This window comes from Lonchura striata, chromosome 10 (assembly GCF_046129695.1).
Source record: "Lonchura striata isolate bLonStr1 chromosome 10, bLonStr1.mat, whole genome shotgun sequence".
In the NCBI taxonomy this organism is placed as follows: domain Eukaryota; kingdom Metazoa; phylum Chordata; class Aves; order Passeriformes; family Estrildidae; genus Lonchura; species Lonchura striata.
In genome coordinates this window covers 22,690,795-22,712,787 of record NC_134612.1, presented here as the reverse complement: position 1 = coordinate 22,712,787, position 21,993 = coordinate 22,690,795, and the positions used below count along the sequence as shown (strand labels likewise).

General features: G+C 45.5%; 1 protein-coding gene across 3 annotated transcripts in view; it reads right to left on the bottom strand.

The window, feature by feature from the left end:
• PLD1 (phospholipase D1) overlaps positions 1-21,993 on the bottom strand; it is a 62,597-nt gene that overhangs the window by 13,331 nt on the left and 27,273 nt on the right. For 2 of the 3 annotated variants that reach the window (XM_021548246.2, XM_021548249.2), the window contains exons 9-21: positions 20,085-20,237; positions 19,233-19,382; positions 18,365-18,448; positions 16,622-16,703; positions 14,533-14,643; positions 13,098-13,304; positions 11,480-11,696; positions 10,446-10,559; positions 8,256-8,384; positions 7,844-7,962; positions 7,556-7,669; positions 1,850-1,960; positions 1,097-1,185 (exon numbers count right to left, since the gene is read on the bottom strand). In XM_021548246.2, coding sequence (XP_021403921.2) covers positions 1,097-1,185; positions 1,850-1,960; positions 7,556-7,669; positions 7,844-7,962; positions 8,256-8,384; positions 10,446-10,559; positions 11,480-11,696; positions 13,098-13,304; positions 14,533-14,643; positions 16,622-16,703; positions 18,365-18,448; positions 19,233-19,382; positions 20,085-20,237 — 1,680 coding nt within the window. The remainder of the gene's footprint in view (positions 1-1,096; positions 1,186-1,849; positions 1,961-7,555; positions 7,670-7,843; positions 7,963-8,255; positions 8,385-10,445; positions 10,560-11,479; positions 11,697-13,097; positions 13,305-14,532; positions 14,644-16,621; positions 16,704-18,364; positions 18,449-19,232; positions 19,383-20,084; positions 20,238-21,993) is intronic. The other variant, XM_021548250.2, reaches the window with a different exon arrangement.

Below are 21,993 nucleotides of genomic sequence, written 5' to 3'. Positions count from 1 at the left end.
TCAATTTTTTGGGCTATTCACTGCAGCTCACACAGATCACAGGCAACTCCACCCCTTGTTAATAGCACAGCTGATAACACCCAGGCTCTCCCTGATGCAATGGTGCTCTTCTTTTCACAGTGCTCTGAACAAAGCCTGGCCCAGGGCAGCTCCTGTGGCCTGTGGCCTTGCAGACATTTCCTGCACTCTGGTGGCTGTCTCAGGTTAGTTGCCTTATCCAAGTGGGAATTTCCAAGCTGAAGTGCAAAAAAGAACAAAATTCCTGCAACCTTGAAGAGAGAACCTCTGGAAAAGCAGGCCCTGCGGAGTTCTGGACAACTACAATATGTAAAAAATAATCCATGCAAGAAAACATCTCCGTGTGTGGTGAAAAGCCCACGAGAGATGAAGAGTTTAGAAAGTTTCCTGTATTTCAGCCCAGCAGGAGCAGGGTACAGTTTTATACTATGAATTGTATGTCTCAAAGAGACTCCAGGGGAGCAACCCTAAGCAAGGCTGCCCAGGATCAAAGTGAAAACAAGCCACTACCTGTGGCATTAATGTTAACACAGGGTGAGGTGTGCTGAAGGAGTGTCTAAAACATGGCTGGATTCAATCCATCCAGGAACAAACAACGGTCCCCTTGCAAAGAATGGAGGTGGTGAACACCCACCAGAAAAAGTTGTTCAAACAATAGCAGAACCCTGCAGTCAAATCCTCAAAATGTATTTGCTTCCCCAATTTGACGCCGCTCCTCTCTAGATGATTTAAATAAACCACAAATCCCAGTTCGTGCTTCCCACCCACGAAATTGCCTGACCACCCAGCTCAAGGCAAATTGGCAATGGAGCAAAGGTGTCACTGAACCAGAGCACAAAGGACTTGCATTTAAACAAGGAGTTAAAAATACATTTATATTGGGGTAAATCCAGAAAATCACTCTCTGCATGCAAAGAAACCACTCAGGAGTCTCACTGCTGCAAATGCAGATGTTTGACCCCTTCAGTTCTGTGTTGGCACAACTACTGTTCTGCTGTGGCCACTGAGGGGTTATTTTTTGCACCCCAGCATGGAAATGCACCTGAAGAGTTCCACTGCCTCATTAAGAACAGGTTACCTGTGAGCTTTAAGAATCCTCTGAGCAATTGCATCACCGATCTTGTTCCAGACAACTTTGTCATCAGCACAGCTAATAAAAAACTGGTTCTGCAGGAAAAGCAAGTGAAGCTACTGTCAGACACTGCCAGCAACCAACCCAAAATATTTGCATGCTTTATTTCAGACCAAGAGCAACTAAAGATAGCTGGGTTTGTGTGCCATTGGAATGGAGGCTTTTTAAAATTATGATTAAATGTTACGTGTGTCTGTGCTTGCTCAGGGAATGAATAAGTCCTTATTAACCACACTCCTTAGAAAGTTCATGTGAAGAGCAACCTAACAAGAGCCTAACTAAAAAAAAAAAAAAAAAAAAAGGGAGGAGGAAAAGCACCTCCATTCAGCCAGCACTGAGTGTCACTCTGACACAAGAGATTGCTGCAGCTGAAGGCTGTGTGGATGAAGAGCTGCCCTGTGAATGGGAAGTTTGGGCATGCACAAAAGACACTGCAAAGGGGATAGGGAGACTATTGCACAGGCCATGAATGCTGCTGGCAATTTTGCAAAGAGCCTTATGCAAAGAGGTCTACTTTTTCCCACTTCGTGGTCAGATGGCTGTCAGCCATCAGTCTGGCCTGAAGACCACTGAAGGTAAAGGATCTGTCTAAATGCATAAAAGCTTAGGACCAAACCTCAAGAAGTAATTAGCCTCCTGATGACTACAAGCCATGCCCAGAGCATCAGGACCCTCCTGCCTTCCCTCCCTGCCACTGACCTCTATGTAGATGTAGTGCTTGCTGTTCTCTATCACGCTGATGTAGGCTTTGTGGATGGACTCCTCGTGGTATTTAATGCCAGCAGACCAGTCAGCAGCAGAGCGGATCACCTGGAAAGCAAGAGAGAGACACCTTCAGCTCTGTCCATCCAGGATAGCACCACGGCACCTGAATTATCCCAGGGGCAAGGCTCTTCCCTGGCACAGCCAGGCTTTCACTAAATTAGGTAGTAAGTGCAACATTTGTAGTGCATTTATAATTGTGAGAGAGGGCAGTCAGAAATAATATTAATGCTTAGCAAGATTAGAAGCATAAGAGCCCTGATCCATTGCTGTACTACTGGTCTCTCCTACCTGAGCAGCTCCAGATGCTTGCTCCTGCTTAAGGTCTTATGCTAAATTGCTTTTAAAACAACCTAAATTTCCAAGCTTTGGGGATGCACATCCCCATCAGTGATCTCTGCCCAGCACTTGAAAGCTGGTCTCCAGCTGGGGCAGGGTGTTTTTCCCCCAAGGAGGCTGTACAGAACCATACAGTCAGTCTGATAACAGTCTGATAATGCAGGCCATGCCTTTGTCCTCATCACTTGAGGTCATTTGTTTCTTTTGCCCAATTCTTGCACGGTCCAATTTGTGATGATACAACTTCAAAATTTTTTTGTTCAGCTACCCACATTTATTTCTTAGTTTCTACTGGAAATCCACTTTTAAACTAGATTCCTTCAGGATCACCAGGGCATGTCCTGCCCCTCCACCCTGCAGTTTTTGTGCAAGAGAGCCCAACCAACATGAGAAACAACCTTTGTTTGTACTCTGGGCCAAGCTGAGCAAGCCCCACAGCAGTTAGCATCCTGTCTCCCCAAGCCAGAGATGCTGTGGCACCTCCTACTCCTGCACTTTGAGTCAAGAAGCAGCCACACTACACCCCAAGTGATGCTTTTCTAGATGGAAATGTAGTTTTTAATTAAGTGTTAGCAGAGTACGTGCTTGGGAGAATAGTTACTTGTTATTAGCCTCTCTCTTTAAACATTGTCAAGACAAAAACATTGAAACAATAGCCTTAAAATATCTCAGTATAACCACTATACTGGAACTCAGGGCCAGTCCCACACAGCACAAGACCCAGGGGCTGGGGATCTGTGAAATGTGTGTGTCAGTTCCAGCAAAATCCTGATCTCTTGGGAATCCACCAAAACCAATCCTCTTGTCTCCAGAGGCTCCCTGGAGGTGGCACTTGGGGTCTTGGCTGTTTAACAGCAGATGGCTCCTGAGCTAGCTCCTTCACCTGGACAAGAGCTTTCTCCCACATCTGCTTTTCCCAGTAAAAAACAGGCCCTGCAACTCTTGGATTTGGCTGCTCTCTTGGCCAACAGGAGGGTGCACTCTGCAGTCTCCCTAACTGAGTGTTGGGGTCACAGATGTTGGATTGAGGGAGCCAGCCTGAATACAAGAGCTGCTACAGCCTTTAGCAGTGCAAAGCAGCTGCCCTTTGCCTGCACAAGCCCCTGCAAGGCCATGCTGATCATTCCCAAAGGTTTTTAATCACTTATTTGGTTTACAAAGCCAAGGCTGAGAGTTCCCACTCATCCCAAGCTGGGCACTGCTGAAATAACACTGAGCACCATGGCAGACTGAGATCTTGAACAAAATTCCACCACTGGCATTAATAAGCTGTTACTGGCATTAATAAGAACAGAAAAAACAGGTTTTTTTCTGGGTAGAAAGCAGGCTAATTATTCCATACGCAGCCTGGACTGAAGCTCACAGCACTTCCACTCTCAGCAGCACAGCAATCTGGAACTGTACTTTAGAAAGTGGCAGATTGTAGCTTTTCAGTGCACAAAACACAAAATCTTTTTTTTTTTTTTTTTTTTTTTTTTTTTTTTTGCTAATTAACACAACAGAACCATCACTTAGGACCATCCCTTTGCAGCACCCTGACTTCTCAGTGCATCATCCACCTGCCCTTCCCTACATTCCTCCTCGCCCCTTCACATAACTGGCACCCCAGCACACTCCACACCCTGGGCCTGTTACAGGGCCATCATCTCTCTGCCTCACCCCAGAACAATGTGCCATGGCTAATTCCAAAAAGCTGTCACAGCACCACCCAAAAAGCTCCCATCAGGTACAACCTCAAATCCTCAAAGCAAAGGGAAGAAGAGACATCAGAAAATGTTGGCTGGGACAGCAGAATGCGTATAAGGTGTTTCATCTTGGATCCCCTCAAAATAAAGTTGTTTTTAACAGGTTTGCAGCCACAGGGACAGCACAATGCCACCAAGGCAGCATCCCATGGAGACAGAGCTGTGGCACTCACACATACCCACACCTGGAAGTTTGCTACACAGCCCTTCTCTCATCACTGATGTTCCATCTCACACTTCTGGACACCTCTCTTTCCCATCAAGGTATTTAAGGGCTGCTGGTTCAAACCCAACCTATTTCCTGGGGACAAAAGGCCACATGCTGCCCAGCAGAGCCCCTCCCATCCAGAGCTGGAGTCTCCATGTTCCAGCCTCTCCCTTCCCCTCCCGAGCCTCTCAATAGCTTGTCATCCCTTTAACTTCTCTAGCTGATACAAGGGTAATAAATGTGATGTTTGCCGAGGGCTAGTGCATAAACCCTGAACAAAGCAGGGCTCTCACAAAGACTTCAAAGAGGTGAGGGTGTCAGCTGCTGCCAGAGCATTAAACTTTCATTGCATTTCCATCAGGAATGGGATGTTGCCTCACCACATCGCATCTTTTGCAATGCTGGCTTTGGCAGATAACTGCAAACTCTGGAGTGGAAAATGGGAGATGGAATAGTGGAAAAAAATCTGGCACTGCCTTTGGCAGATCTCTATTTGACTCTTGCAAGAATCAATGTGCTCTTGCAAAAATCATGTTGCTTATTGCAAGCAAAGCCATGAAGTTCAAATTAAAGAGGATGGGAGAACATGCCAGACTCCTTTTCCTCCTTCCCAGCCTGTACCTCCACAGTGTTTCCCACACACACTGCATTCATCTTCCCTGCCCAGGGGAAAGCCCTTGTCAGTGCTCTATCCTCCCAGAAATGCTTTCCACTCCTCTCCTCTCATAGAGGAGAGCAAAACCAGATGGTACAATGAGGTTGGAATCTGTTGCTGACAGGTCAATGGTTTGGGCTTGCAGCAATGTTGCAATCCCCAAGGATCTTTTGTGTTTTCCCTTCCTCAGATCTGCCCACAGTTGAAGACAGATTTGCAAACAAGGTCAGAAACAAGAAACCTAACAGCCAAGCTTTCCTCAATCACCTCACAGCCAAGGACAGTCCTGGGATGCTGGATTTTACCTTGGGGCAGTAACTTCTGCCTATAAAATCCCTATACAGTACTCCAATGGAGATAACAGGATTGGCTGCCAGCCAGCCAAAGGATTCAATACTAAGAAGAACAAGAACATTTCTGTAGTTTTCCTGGATAAAAAGTTGGTAAAAGATTTTAGGATATCTGCTTATTTCTGTGCAGAACTGTACCACTGAGAGGAGACTGCGAGCACCTGAGCCCTCTGCTCCAAAATGAATAAACTGGACAGGCAAGAGGTTGATATTTATGTCACTGCAGAAAAGGAGGAATCATACAGGGATGTCCTGATGGACCCCCTGGGAGCTCCAGAAAAAGGCAACCAGGATGGGGAGTGTTCAGATCTAGGCCACAAGTGTCCTCCCCTGTCCCCACTTCCTACAGCAGCCAAATCTGAAACCTCCATCAGGAGGACAGACTGAGTCACTTTTGGATTCACTGTGGGATTTCAGGGATGCTCAGGGCACTTGTGTCACCTGGGGACCAAGGGAAACCAGGCCAGTGTGGGTACTAGGGAGGAGACAGTAAACATTTTACTATGTGCCTGCAAATCCCTGCCTTGGAGCTTGAGGAGGTCACCCAGAAATCATAACCCAGCTGAAGTAGCCTGGGTTCCTGCACGCAGGCAGGGTGTCCCAGCCTGGGCAGAAGAGCCTTCCTCACTGATTCCACCAGGCTTGGCACTACAAATGCTCTTCCCCACCAGTTTTCCCTCGTACTGGGAAGGTTGGTAGATTTCATGGCAACACATTTGCAGCCTAATATCATGTAAGTTTATTTATCTGTCTACATGCAGGGCTGTTTTGACAGATGCATAAATAAGAAATGAGCAAGGTAGTTTCAAATGAATAATTTACAAGACAAACCTGCTCTCTTTTTGCTACTTATGGCATAATTGAGAGCAGCCCCTCATTTCCTGGATGTATTAGTTATTTGCAATGCCTCAGCAATGTGGTGGCCAGGCTGGTTTTCCAACTGCTCACCCATCACTCAGCACTGGAGTCTGTGGATTCCGCAGTCACCGTTTGAGCTCCATCCTCCTCTCCCACGGCCTGATGCCCTGAGCCAGCAGCTCTGCAGCTGGACTGAAGAGAAACTGCATCTAGGTTTTTCTCAGTTTAATTTCTCCTTTGGGAAATGCTTCCAGTTCTGTAATCAGTAGAGCTGAACTTTCTGCTACAGCAAACCCTGTGATTTAGAAGTTGTGGCTTATCTTGTGGTTAAAGTGTGCTCAGGGGACACAAGCCCCATCAATTCCATGAGAACAAGATTTCCCAAAAAGCTGGTGTCAGATACAGACAAGGAGGCATTTAGAACCACAGGGAACAGGATGATGCCTGAAGGGAACTACTTCCCAGCAAGCTGGGAGCCTTGCTTTGGAGGATGATGTAAAACACCCCAGAGCCCTGACACAAGATCCCTGTGCTGCCCATCCCTCACACCACACAGAGAAGAGCAGACAATGCCCTGTCAACCCACAAACCCAGAAAAAAGCATTTTATTTCACTCAGCTTCCCCGAGCAGTGCTGTCATCTGGGTGGACCACTCCTTACAGAGCAAAGTCATGCATTTTTCCTGGTTTTGGTCTAACTGCTCTTACTTCATACATCTTTCATCCACAGACACACACAATGGTTTTGCTGCTTCAGCATAACTATTTTGACTTTGTACTCTTCAACAAGTTCCTACTTCTGCGGGGTAACACCAATATTCAAGTATTCAAGTATGTGCACTTGACAGATCAAACTGGGCTTTTAAACAGAGGTATCTTGGCAATTCTGACTGTGAGACTGATAGTCACAAATCAGACTGTGGGCTGACTGTGTGGAACTGCAGAGGAGCCACAGGGGTGCAGGACTGCATAATAAAGTGCAGATGAAGCTCAAGGCAGAAAGCAAGACTCCAGCCCCAAGACTCCACTTAATTCTGCCTCTCACTGACCATCACCAGTCTGAGCGAGGCATCAGAGCCTGGCAGACTGCTCTAAGATCTGAGATAAATACTCAGTGGGTAACCTCAACCCATCAGGCCTTCTTGAATCATAAAGCCCAAATGTTAGGTGTTAGATGAAGAGCAGCAGAAAACAAACCATTAAACCACACGGCTGTGCAAAGGCACAGTGTTCCCACCACTTGAGTACTGCAGACACTTTAGTCCCCTTACCTCAAAGGTGGAAATATAAATTAATGCCTCTCTACTAGAAGAGCTGCATTATTCTACTGTCATTAAGGATCCTGTCACCTAATCTGTGAATTGAATTAGAGAAGAGTTTTGCATCTTATAAGTCAAGTTCTGCAGAGGGTCTGTCAGGCATTCAAACTTCCTGGGAGGATGTACAACAAGCTCTCTGAGGAGTATGTGAGCAGGAGACCAACACCCACCTGGACTGTGGCAGGAACAGCCTCGGGCACCTGATACTTCAACTCGTTAGCAGTTTGCTGAGATTTTGGCAACAGGAATGGGTAGGACAGGGACCGGTATTTGGGTTTCATAATCTGCACGGGGAATGAAAAAAACAGATAAAGAAAAAATGCTTGCAACAGATAAAGAAAAAATGTTTGCAACATATCAAACAACACAAGGAAATAAAACAGATGCCTGCAGAGGGCAGGGGGATGAGGCAAGGCTGTGCTTATCTCCATGCCCCCAGCAGTGACACCCACACCCACCTTGGTGAAGTTCCAGCGCTGGATGAAGTGCCGGGCGACGTCGCGCGCGGCTCTGCCGTGCACCACGGAGGAGATGTCGTGCCAGGGCATCCTGGGCGTGGTGTATCTGTCAATGAAGTCTGTGGGACAAGGGAGCATGGCTGAACTTCCTCAGGCAAAGAACACGAGTGTGGAAAAGTACACCATCCCCCTCCTCAGACTGAGGTTTCTGGCACCAAGCACCCCCAAGGCAGACGACTTGGACTGCAACAGCATAATTGGTCCTAAAATCCCTCAAAGGGAGTTTTGCTGCTTTTTCCTAGCAACCAAACCAAACCAGCCTTGTTACCTCTGGCTTGGAGGCAGGAAAAATAAGATCTGAGATCAAAAAGGTACAGAACAAAGTTTGGGGAATGCAAAGGCTCCCACTCACCAGCAAAAGGCTTGTCAAGTTGAACCCAGTCTTTAAAGACAAAGTTGCAATAGTCTTTTCCGTGCCAGAACCTGGTTTCCCCAAGCAGCTCTCCAACACCTGTCTTCAGGCTACGGATGGATCCTTTATCTGTCGCAGGCAAACAAAACAAAAACATGCTCCAAAGTCATGGCCATCCATTGCACATAGTAGTGAGAGACTCACAGCCACAGAACAGCACTGGTGGGACCAGCCAGTCCCAAGCAGCTGAAGCTGGTTTCTCCCTAGTCCTCCTGTTGCTTTCAAGGGATGTATGTCAGTATTTTTTCCTCCCTATTTTAGTATTTTTTGTACAATAATAAGATGTTATAAATAGGAGTCTGTTATGGAAATGAAAAGCAGATGCTAAATTTTATCTTGGACTACATCACCCTATAACCATTTGCCTTTCTCCAGTTCAATAAAACCTAAATATTTCCACATGGCAGATCATGTATGTCATGTACTTCATATATTTTACATTAATAGTGAACTAATTCCATCTTCTCTGCTAGAGAGTTTATTATTTTGCCTCTCTAGCAGGGTGTATCTCCTCTAATACAAATAGTATTTATTATCTAGAATGAGATGTTCATGTTTCCTCATGAAGTATTGGGATTTCTTAGTATAATTTTGTTTTCTCCAAATAGCAGTGTCTTTTCTGATACAATTTTGCATGTTGAACAAACGGATCCTGAATTCCAAATTCATGTTAATTAAAAATGGTCTGAAATATTGTACGCAGGGGTATTCCCTCCTAACAGGATCCCTTTTCCAGAGCACATACTTTGGTGGAGTGCACTCTTTTTCCATGCTCTTAAAAATCCAAAAATGTTGGTCTAGACCATAAACAGTTACCTGGTGTTATTTCCTGACTGTGAGAGCAGCCTGCATCTGTGACACCAAATATTAATGCAGTAATTATACAGCAATGCCATGAGCAGAAACCTCCTCCTAACCCAACCACGCCACCAGCTAACCACAGAACCCCTTAGTACACAGAAAAACCAAATTTCAACAGTCGACAAAACACACAAAACACACAAAACACACAAAACACACAAAACACACAAAACACACAAAACACACAAAACACAGTCACTGGCAGCAGCACAAGACCAGAGGACACAAAGCAAGCCCTGCCAGCGCCGCTCTGACCCCGCCGAGCTGAGCTGAGCCAAGCCATGCCAGAAATGCCATGCAGCAGGTTTGCACCACAGCTGCCTTGGGGAGCTCCAGCCTCTAGTGAGAGTCCAGGTGGAGCTGGGGAATCACTGACTCAACGTGCCTGGGTGGCAATGGGAATGAGTGGGACACAGGCCAACACACGCTCTGTGTCCACGCTCCAGTGACTGCACAGTGACTCATGAATGACTGTGAGCATGAATGGCCACAGGGGAGACTGCACATTGTCTCCACAAAGACATGGAAGTGTTTTGTTGCCTGCCACTACTTTGTAACCAATATTCTGTAACTGGCAATTAGTGCCTTAGAGGAAGATGTTTGCAAGAGGATGATGCTGAAGAACTGCTCCTCACTCCATTCCTGAACCCAAAGGCATCCTGGAAAGGTACCAGGCACTTCCAGTCCAGAGGTGGGAACAGCTCAGTGCTCACAACCACCAAACTCCTGTCTCAACTGAGTGTGCTTTCCTTGGTTTTAATTTGAAAGAAAAGAGGGGACCCTAGTCTTTGTCCAAACACAGGACTGGCAGCAGCCACTCTGTTGCTTCCTCTCTCTGTTTGCATCTCTTCTTGCATCAGGTTTACTTTAAAAATATCCAATACAGAACTTCCCAGTTCCAGTAACAGCTCTTTCTTTTACAGGATGAGAGCTGCTGAAATCATCACATACCAGAATCAGAACTATTTCTGCAACTGTTCCCTGCTGTCTTTATTACAAATTTTTTGTTTGCTCATTTGTTTGATTTTGGTTTGTTGTTGTTGTTTTGGGGGTTTTAATTCTTATTTATTTATGCTGCAGCATTTGTAGTTTCTGGAGAAGGCTCTTCTGCCAGGATGCCCACAGAGGAGGGAAAAGGATGCTGGGAGAACAACAAGCAGCGAAGGCTGATCCTGGCACCCAACCTCATCTTACCACAGTTATAATGCAAAAACATTATAAAGCAGCTAAAGCCTGAAGGGGTCCACAGCTCAGCCTTCCTCCACTTACCCTCACGAGGCTCAGCGAGCCCCTGTTTGGATTCACTGTGGTGATGGAACATTTTCAGATGGGGCCTTAAACTCTGGATTATATTCGGCGGGCTCCTAGGGGGGTTAGAGTAACCTGCAGAAAGTCAAGATGCTCTATTCATGGCAACACACACATCCACCTCTGCACCCTGGTGCCTGCTCCTGTCTGAAGACACCTGGCAGACAGGAACTCAAACCACATGTCAGTTAGCTGGAACTGCAAGTGGCTGCCAGGCAAAGGACCTAATTCAGGACCCAGCTGGCTTTAACCCAAACAGCTGTAATGAAGTAATTAAGTACAAAGCCATGGCTGTGTCCTGAGCTGACTGCAACCAAGACCCCCATAAGGAGCCAGAGGCAAGAGAAATATCAGGGAGGGATGGAAATTCCATTAAATTCCCCCATCTTCAAAAGCTGAGGATTTTCAGGAAGGATTTAATTCTGGAACAATTTCCAAGATGATCCTTGTAATTTTAGCACTGAAATTATCTTTAATGTCAGGAATTAAAAGCTGCATTTAAACATTCAAGTGTTGAACAGACTTTCCTCTCTAGTAAGTGGGTAAATTTGGAATATTTCCATTTAAGTGAACTTATTTAAAACCTAGCTTTTAACACTAGTCTATGAGAGGGGATAATCCCATTCAGAAATTATTTGCTTGTTATAATAAATCTAAGTTGAAAAATGAAAGATTCAATTCTCTCTTTCACGAACAAACACTTTCCAACAACACAAACATCAAGAATCACATACGCTGCATCACATCTGACGACTCATGAAAATTGCTAATTAGCTAAATAAAAAATCCACATAAAGCCTTTCTTCTCTATTTTGCAGCAACACAAATTTACATGTTGGCTACACACAGCTATTATTATGATAGTTAGGTAACATGTCAACCTTCCTTCCATACAAAGAACACATTGCCCCAGAAATCATGTGAACGTGCACATACACCCACCCATCCACCTCCACACATCCTTTATATACATTATTTAGCTGAACACCACTTACTTGACTCACTGTCGATGCTGCTGACGCTGTCAGCGTGGTGCATGCCGTGCTTGTGCAGGTGCTTGTAAATGCTGAACCTTGAAAACTTTTTGGGTTTTCCTACTCCTTTCATCTTTGATGTGTCTGGGGCATCATCAGCATTTCTCTCGAACAAGTGGCTCTCTGGGGCCAGACCTTGAGGCTGCAGTGGGACACGTTCAGTCAACTCTGCTGCAGCCTTAAAAGACACAAGATGTGGCTCCAGGTCAGGTATGAGAAGGTTCCCCTTTAACTACAGATTCTCGTGCAGATCAGTGCTCAGAAACAACCACGAGCCAAATTTTGCTCTGTGACAGACACACTTAAGTGGGAACTAGGCATGCTTTCTGGGGAGAGTCTGTACTGAGAAGGCACTTACCAGGAAAGCCTAATAATATTAGCAGCATTTGGATCCATAAATTTAATCTGGATTATTACTTCCCTTGAAATTCTCATCAACCTAGATGTCTCAAATTTAGAGACGTGTGGTTGCATACAGACCCAGGCTAGCAGAAAGGTCAGCAACCAAGGCAGCTGCTGAGGGCACAAACAACAAACATTTCAGAGCACTCTGCAAGTGCTTACTCTGCATTTCTAAGTTTTGTTAAGAAATGAGAGGTTGCCCAGAGAAGCTGTGGATGCCTCATCCCTGGAAGTGTTCAAGGCCAGACTGGACAGGACATGGAGCAACCTGCTCTAGTGGAAGTTGTCCCTGCCCATGATGGAGGTAGGAACAACATGATCCTCAAGGTCCCTTCCAACTCAAACCATTCTATGATTTTAAGAACACAGACTTCAAATTGTGTCTGCTGTTCCAAGCTCCAGTGGAAACCCAGCTCTCCTATTTCTGTGTCCTAGCAAGCACTTGTCAACATCTAGACCTAAAGAATAATTTGATGCTTAGAGCCTTCGTCTCATCACTTATTTGTCATTAAAGCTCCAAAACCCAACCCTATGCTCAGAAGAGAACACAGCCCATTCACCCCTCCTCAGACCTGCCATGGCTGACCGTGGCCACCACCTGGACCCTGCCCACTTATGTGCAGGCCTGGAAACCTACTGGGGAGAAGGAAATTACAATACTGTGGAGAGATGCACCACTGGCTCTGGGCTTTCCCCATAGATAGGGTGAGGAAAGAGCCCATGGTGCTCTGCAGCACTATGTTAATTTGTCCCAGTTCTGTCTTCCCCATTGGCCCAATGGCCTTCCCTTCTCCTTTTACCTTTATATGTTAATGTTCTAGTAAGTTCTCCCTCCCCTGTTTTCCCATTGGTTTGTGTAACCCTGCCCATCCACCCTGGCATTCCCTATTGGTCCCTTCCCTCTGTACCACCTCAGCCCTCAGACACTGGATCCCTGATGCCCTTCTCCACCCCCTCTTTCCTGTATTTATACCCTGAACCCTCCTTTGTCTTTGCCCCTGGACTCCTTCAGCACTTCCCTGCATTAAAGCATGTTGGAACTCCATGCCTGGACCCTCCCGTGTCTTCACTGCCGAGCTGCTGCATGTGTGCGTGTGTGTGTGTGCTGGTGCTCTTGTGGCTCCTGCCCACTGGCTCTTGGGGAAGGTTGCATCCACCATCACCACAAGACACTTACAGCCAGGTTGGCGGTGGACACCGACTTGACGGCGGCGGCGCGCTTGACGCTGCCCACGTCGGTCAGGCGGTGCTCATCGTCGTCCCAGCGCCCGTACGCCAGGTCAATGCCACCCACGAACGCCACCGACTGGTCAACGATCACCAGCTTCTCATGGTGGGCCCACAGGTACACGGAGGAGGACACGTGGTCTGGGTGCCTCATCACCTGCGAGGAAACCAGCACTCAAGCTCAGCAGCGTTGTCAAATTTAAATCCTTCCAGGCAGAGAGCTGGTCAGCGTTTTTTGGCTGTTAGGGTGATGGGGAAATGCTGGAGTTGTTACTGGATGCATTGCTTAATTACTGAAGCTACTCAATTTCCCCATAGTTGTATCAGCCATATGGCAGGCAGGTGTTTCCCCAGGATGAAGGAATCCCAAGCAGCAATGATTACTGATGCTGGGATAGGTCACCCTTACAACAGCTTCACAAGAGGACCACAGTCAAAGAAACTGCTTCAGTTGAGCTGTAATAGCTGAGCTTTCAAACACAGAGCCTGCTCTGGAAGAAAACAACATATTGGTGATCTGAGTCACTTCTTTGGTTGTTGCCACCACACAACTAAAATGATAAGCCAGGCTTCCCCCCCCACCACCCCACTTAAAAATCAAGTTGTTTGGTATTTGTTTAGGAATTTTTTTTGACAAGTGTCTATGGAACCCTAATTTCTTTATCTCAGAGTTTTATTTATTTATTTATTTATTTATTTATTTTATGACCAGTCTCCTGGAGAAAAAGCTACCAAGTTTCATCTGGCTGCTCCCAAAACCTGTGACACAGTTTGTGTGTATTGTCCAGTTTTGCTACAAAGATGATGAACAGATGCTTCCCTTTGATGTGACAACTGATCAAGTGAAAATAAATCAATTATTCTAGCATAACAGGTATCTTATTGCTCATTAAGGTGTATGTGTCTCTAAGAGACTGGATATAGCATTATCTACTGGTTTGTCTGCCACAACTGATTTTCTGTTTGGTGCCAGAACAGCAGTGTAACAGCACAGGATAGTGTAGTGTTGCTCTTCTGTGGTGGGAACAGTAACACCCAGTTATCATTCACATATGAGCAGAAATGCTGAAATGAGACAACACTCTCAATTTGTAATTTTCCATTTGATGTAACTCCATTAACTTGTCACATGAAATACACTTATTGTGAATTAAGGCAAACAGTTACTTTGGCAAATCTAAACTAAGCAATTTTATGTTCCATTAGAACCTAAAGAAATGAAGTTGCCAGATGTGGCATCACCACATGGGTGTGCCTTGTCAGGCACGCTGCAATGGTGGGAAACACTCCTGAGCCTGCAGTTCCCACCCAAAGACACCGGGGCCAGCACCAGCCATCAAGAGCAATTGAATACAAACACTCTCCACACAGCCCTGTGCAATTACCTTGATGTTTGGATGGAGGTGCATGAGCGTCCGCTTGCTGTATTCACTGTTGATCCCCAGGGCAAGCTCCACCTCTTTGTACAGCATAACAAAAATTCTCACTCCTTGTTGCTGTCAGAAATAAAAAAGAACACATGGAATGCAGGCACACCAATGGATAGGTTTCCAAAGGCAGGAAAAACTAAGAGGCAGTAAATGTGTTGTGTCTGCTGATGGAAATGCTGAATGAGGTTACTTGTTCTTGGTTATCCTCTTCCAGATCCTCCATGGGGAACCCACAGCCTGGTAGGACCTGCCTGCTTGGGAAAGCTCTCCAGTTTTCTGAGAAGGGCTCAGTATCTGGGTCTGTGTGGGTTTTGATGTTTTTGACTGAGCTATGCCAAGGCCCATCCACAGGTGATTCCTATAGCAGCTCCTTTTACGCACCCTTTGAGGTAGATTTTGCAAGCATGATTCACTCCAATCATGTTCATCCACTAAAGTTCAGCGTTCTGCTGCTTTGTGTTGCCCTGAGGGTTGCCCACTGTTAAATGTCACTGCAGGATGACACAACAGTGAAGTCACACAGACATCCCCCTCCTGAAAGGGCTGCCACTAACTCAACACCAGCAAAGAGGTTCTTTCTGCTGGTGGAGCTCAACAAGCTCCGGGGAACACACTGAGCAGTGCTAAAAACATTGTGACCAGCCTTGTATCCATGGCAGGGTTTTTCTTGTTAAAGCACTTTCAAATGTGCCAAGTGCCTCCCAAACCTTGGCAAATACTGGTCACACACTGGGACACCTCCACCTTCCATAAATCAGCATTAATTAAAACCTTGCACTAGAGTTTGCCAGATTAAACTTGGAACGTAAACTTCTCACAGCCTTTTTTATGTCTATTCCCATAAAGCTGCTCTAAGAGCTAAAGCAATCTCCAAATTGTGGATGATATTCTGCTCTCCACTGCACCAGGGGAGTCCAAGGCAATGCTGCACACACAGCAGGGACAGCCTCAGCCCTACACCATGACATCAGCTTGCTGACTGCCCTGTTGAGTCAAAAGAACACCACAAGAGACAGAGCAAGCATTTCCAGGGACTGACCTCACTCTCCTTACCACAGTGTTTTTATGGCCGTAAGAAAATCCATGTCAATGTGACAAAAAGAAGCCAAATTCCTCCTATGAGTGAGTGATGCCTCGTGGCCGGTTTATTTTTGCCAGAAAATAAAGAGTAATTCCAAATCAACTACAGCCAGACACAAACCTCTCATTTTTTATCTAGGTATGTGAAGGAGTGAGGACTGTGATGACAACTGGCTTGAAAGGGGAAAGAGTCAAAGACTATTTCAGCATGTTACATAATCACAGAATGGTTTGGGTTGGAAGGTTGTTCCATCTCCAGCCATGAGCAAGGACACCTTCCATTAGACCAGGTTGCTCCAAGTACCATTCAACCTAGCCTTGAACAATTTCAGGGATAGGGAAGCCACAATTTCTCAGGCAACCTGTGCCAGGGCCTCACCACCCTCACAGGGATGAATCTCTTCCTAATAGCTAATCTAAACCTGTCCCCTTTTAGTTTAAAGTCTGTGTCCATGGAATGCATGGAATTCTGTCCTTCTACCACAGCAAGAGTCCAAGCATGGGTTCAAGCTCCCATGCATGTTCCAAGCATGGGAACAAACCTTGTGACTCACTGCTGATATGGGCAAGCTCTTTTTAGCACCTGTGTTATCGGTGTTATCACAGGGTGTGTAAATAGCTGGAGCACAGCCCACACTCATAAACACATCACAAAATGCTCAGCCTTCCCAGTACTCTAAATTACATAAATCACATGGAGAGCAGTGAGAGCAGCAGGTCTTTGACCCTACCAGGAACTGGGACAGTTGTAAAGCAAGGCTGTGACGCAAACCTGGGGCACCCACAGAATCTAACCTCCTGTCTCTGAGCTCTTCCAAACCCAAACGAGGGGAACAAATCAAAACACGTGCTTTTCCAAGGCCATCCAATGTGAGGCTTTAACTCTCATCTCTACCAAAATGAATGGTGGAAGGGCTCCAGCCCCTGGCAGGGTGGGTGCAGGGTGCAGCTGGAGCTCACTTACTGCTTTCCTCTTGAGGATGCAGTCCAGCCGCCAGCGATTCCCTTCCACCACCGGTCGCTTCATGAAGATTTCCGGGCTCAGCCTAAGAAAATAAAGGTGTATAAAAACCACAGCAGATGTAGCCTGCAAACAAAGTGCTGGTCTAAATAACCAACTTGGGAAGCAAAGGAATTGAAGTTTAAATAAAGTGGATGTGAAAGCTCATGTCCCAGAGTGATGCATTCTACAATATCCTGCTCTTTGTTCTTTAATAACTGAGCATTACAGAGGGCAGGGGACATGTCCAGCACATTCATCTTCATATTCAACAACCCACGAGACCAAGTTGAACAGCAATATATAAATAGGAAAATTTGGACTCTATCTGTGAAAGAAAGATGCAACAAAACAAAACCCCCAGGATTTTCTGAAAGAAATATGCAGACACAAAAAATAAATAAGACTGGGATTTGAGTTCTCCTGGTACCTGAGTTATCTCAGCAGAACAGACTTGTGCTGAATTTTCCTTGCTGCCTAAAGACAAAGCAATAGGATCTCTCAACAGGACATGTTATTGCTTTAAGGATTACAAGAAATAGTTAAGCAATCTCATCTAACTCCTGCACAGCAAGGTGACAGAATTTCATTCCTTTACTTTTGTACCAAGCATAGCAACTTAGGCTTGGATAAAGCATATAGCTACATCTTATTTTTATCTTATACGTGAAGTTTTAGGTAAGTTTTGGAATTCCATGATACTTTAACAATAATCTGAATAAAACGCTAAATAAGAGACAATGGGTCTGAAATAAGAAGCTCTTGAACTGCCACCTGATGTGGCATAGGGGGAATCCATGAGCATTAGGCTTAACTGTGGTCATGGTAGGAAACAGATTTACCCCACCAAATGCTAACATGGTATGTAGTTTTCTCATTATTTCATTGTAGAAACTAATTCTTCCAGTTCCAAGATAAGCAGCCAGAGGTTCATTTCACAGACAGAGAAAGAGGAGCACAGAGATGTGCCTACGGTGAACAGGAAATCTGAGTCATGTCTTGGAAGCCCCCCACGCCCATGGTCCAGGCTGGCTCAGGCAGATTAACCTTCAGAAAGTCAAGACAGGGGCAGCCACAAGCAGCACCCAGCCAGGAGACTCTGCCCAGTCCGTGAGAGCATCCTCTTCCTGATACAAACAGGAACCAGAGCACTGCATAAACACATAAACCAGGTAACAAGTGGGCAGAGCCTGGTCCTTGGGCAAACACACAGCTCAGAAAAGGTGACAAAACTCCCGTCCTCCCTTATCTAGCCCATTTAAGAGCAGATGAAAAGGCTACACCACAAAATGCTCTCACACTTGGCATGAGGCTTCCCAAGGCAGTGAGGAGCAGCTGAAGGGGGATCCTCTAGCACTGCTGAGCATCCTTTTTCCCTGACACACTGAAAGACACCCAGATTTGCAGCTATTTACACTCCTGAGGAGCCCCTCAAACCACCACATTTGCAGTTCAGGTGGTGCCTCCGTGTGATTTCAGGCATTTCCGTGGAGGGAGACAACCAAGCTGTTGATCTGAAGCGTGTGCTTTTGCTGCCAGCCCTCCTGAAAAGGCCTTTGAATACAACACAAGGAGAGGTTTGGGTGTGCTGCCAAACCATCTGGCTGCAGGGCTAGCTGCCATACTGTAGGGCTCCGAACAGTGCCGCATTGTCGGGAGCGTCCCCCGAGAGACAGCTGGGCAACACCCAAACGTGTCAGTACGAACCACCAATCTGTGATGAAAATTTCTTCCTTAGCAGCTTCCATGGCATTTGCGACATCTTCAAAGTACCACTTGGCATTGACATACCTGCAAAAGCAAACAGAGTGTAGAGTTATGCCTCCTCCCCTTCATTAAACAAAGTACACAGCTGAAGAGCAATGGGTTCTGTGTTAATGACATTTACGATCTCTTCTCGAAAGCAAACACAATCCTAATTTCCAGAATCAGGACAACGTGCAGGGAGAATTCAATGCTGTTATCAGCAGCTTGATGAAACAGCAGAATAAGGGAATATTAAGTGCCTCTTGGCACTTCTGCCAAATTCACACAATATTCCTGGGTTCTGCTTGACATGCTACCCAGGTTTGTGTCTCAGGAAACGATGATGAAACGGTGTTTCCTTTGATTTATGGAAGTACTCAGGCATAGATTGTTGCAAGGCAGACAGTGCAGGGAAAGCATTGGTCTGCTTCCAGCTAGAATCCAGTTTTTAAGGCACTTCTGGGAATGGATTAGTGCAGTCAGGTTACACCGGGGACAGAATGATTTCTCACTAACTGCTGTGTGCATAAAGCCCTGCTCATCCCCCCACCCATACCCAGATCTGCATTTGTTGATTCCCTCTTCTTCTCTTTATCCTTACAATGACAAATACCCAACACCTTTGAATTTAAATGTAACTTGACTTGCAAAACACAAGGAGCCGTGACGCAGAGTTCCTGCCAGCACTGCTACTCTGTCCCTGGTGAAGCAAGCCTCATTTTTTTTTTTTTTTGCAATTTCTTTAATTATCACCAGCCCCTACAGCTACCAAAGGCTACCAGCTCTGTTGATCAGAGGTGCTGAGGGCAGGCAGGGGACAGGTGCTCACCACTTGGCCAGGGTGTTCTCCTGCACAGCCGCGTAGGAGCCGAAGCGATGCTCCGTCAGAAAGTCCTTGCCGTGTTTCCGGATGAACTCGTCTATGCCCTGCCTCCACCACTGGGCATGTCTGTAGCTGTTACACTTCAGAATCAGCGACCTGTAAGGACACACAAAGCACAGGGCAGGAGGCTGAAGCCATTTCCATTTACTTGGGTTGCTCCTTGCTGCCTGTCCATGTTGGTAAATGCATCTGTACCAGTCATATTTTATTTACGCAAAAAATAGGGACGTTGCTGTTTTGTTTGCAAAAGAATGCACAGCACTGAGCTGCTCTGAGTGACTAACATTATTGCACTGCCAAGCATAAAAAAACCCACCCATGTTTAAATTATTAACATCAGCTTAACTTGGAGTTGGAGCCAGCTAATGCTGTATTTTTTAAGAGATGAATTTATACTGTATGCTAACATAAAAACATTAAATATCTCTTTATCCCCCACTAGCAAGTCTTTTGAGCAATACTCCATTGGGATGCAGAAGAAAACATCCCTGCTTGCAGCTTAAAGAGAACAGAGTGCCTATAAAATTACCTAAGCAATTGCTGCGGAACCAGACTGTGCAACTCAGCATGCACCGTGCCCCCAGGCCCCAGCAATAACCACAGGGATGGACAAACAGAAGCTCCAAATGCCTCATTAAGGCATGGGAAATAATCAGCATTAGGGCCAAATCCCCAGCAGGTCTGAGCACAACAGCAGCAGCTACCCAGGCTTGTTAACCCCTCCTGCAGAGCAGCATCGATTTCTCCTTAATAAAGCAAAAGCAAACTAAAAAGGGATAAACAAAGTTGTTTTCTTACCTGGAGAGATTGTCAATCTGCAAGCCGTATTTTGTTTCTGTTTCTTTCTGGCCTATCTTGATGTTGAATTCCTTATCGACCAGCAGGACAAAGGAAATGGCCCCTGAATCAGGCTTCATGTACAACAGGAATGAGTCCTTCACCACCAGCCACCTGCACAGACACAGCAACCATGTCACCTGAATTTCACACCCATGCCAAGCCTCAAAACATGGGCCATGAAAAGAGCTAATAAAATGGAAAAGTGCTTCTTCAAAACACATGCAAATCATTTATCTGGGAAATCTACTAAATGGTAAAAATTATTCTCGGGAGCTAGACTGGGGGTGGTTTTCTTGAGCAGAAGAGTGCTTATTTTATGAACTTGGGTAATGAGTTTTAATTCAATATAGGACTTTTACAGTTATGCAAATAACTCCTTTCTACAGGAGTCTTTATAAATACAGGTTCTCTTGTTAAACAAAACCCATGAGAACCTTCCTGGTCACAAACCTCAGAGCATGAGGCAAGGTGCAACAAGCATTCCTCCATCCCTGATTTTTATTCAGCTTGTATGCTATATGGGAGTTATTTGACATTTCTTACATTAATTCTGATGCTAGGATCACTTTCACTCCTATCAAAATATATGAATAAGGCATTTTGGAAAGCTTTTATTGCCAAGCAACAGGCACCCTGATAGAAACACATAAGGAGGGATGACCGGCAGGTTTTACATAAATACTGTAGCCTGAAGGCAACTCTGGGAAAAAACACATTTTTTACTGTGAATGGCATTTCTAATTTTTTCTCCCCCTGCAGCGTAGCTGGGGTAACCAGCCCCCTTTGTCCCACACAGGTCTCCATCACCAGACCTTTGCTTCATTCTTCTGCACACTCAGAAACACACAAAGCAGCACAAAACACTGCAAAAATCTGTTCATTTTTGTATCTTTAGTAACAGCCTCAGCTCCTCATCTACTTCCCATATTTTTTTATTAGATCCCGTAGGTTTTTTTCTTGCTTTCAGGGCCCTGAAAGAATTACGTGTCATCACCTCTCTATTTGGCCCATAATTTCACTCTTAAACATCCCACAGGGTCTATTTCCAAATACTCTCCCTTCTGTGTTTCCCAGGCAGCTCTACATGCCTGAGGAGTCCTTGCCTGTGCCCACTCACAGCTTCACCTCACTATCCTCCTCCATGTCCTAATATCCTTCCTTTAAATAACCCTCTCTGGGAAATATTACTGTTATTTGCTTATTTATTGATGCATCAACTATCAGTCCCAGTGGGCCAAGATGGGAATTTAGTGTCTCACTTGTGATATTCTGTACACAATCCCACTCAGACACTTCTCCTACCCCCTTTCTAGGCGCTAAAGGAAAATGGAGATCCATCAGAGCTGGGTGTGCTACTGTCCCCACTACAGCTTGAGCTCTGGACAACACAAGAAAGGGTTAACTGAGCAGTATCAAGAGGATAATGCATTTTTTTTCCACAAAAAAGAAAAATAATTGGCAATTATTTAATTATTTGACCTGAAGAAAGGTCACATCTTTGTGGCCTTTTGCCCTCATTATAGAGATCTTCTGTAAACCTAAATTAAGAAATATTGGAAAGAGCGTGCAGAAATAGGACCTTTTCTTCACAAGAATGCAGAAAGGTTTTGTTGGAAAACTGAACAATTAAAGATAAAGCTAATGACAGCCTATGGGTGATGCTAAAATCCAAAGGTGCATAATGCCTGGGGAAGCTCCATCAACTAAGAAATTGCTGCTCTAAGGCAGATATGGGCTATTTGGATTTTGAAATGGAAAGATTTGCCTGGGAAGGGCATGCTCCAGCAAACAAACCCTGCATTTTTTGGAGGCTGGCTGGTAACTCAGGTACTTCCCCACAGCACACATCTCCCTGTGCTGCAGCCCC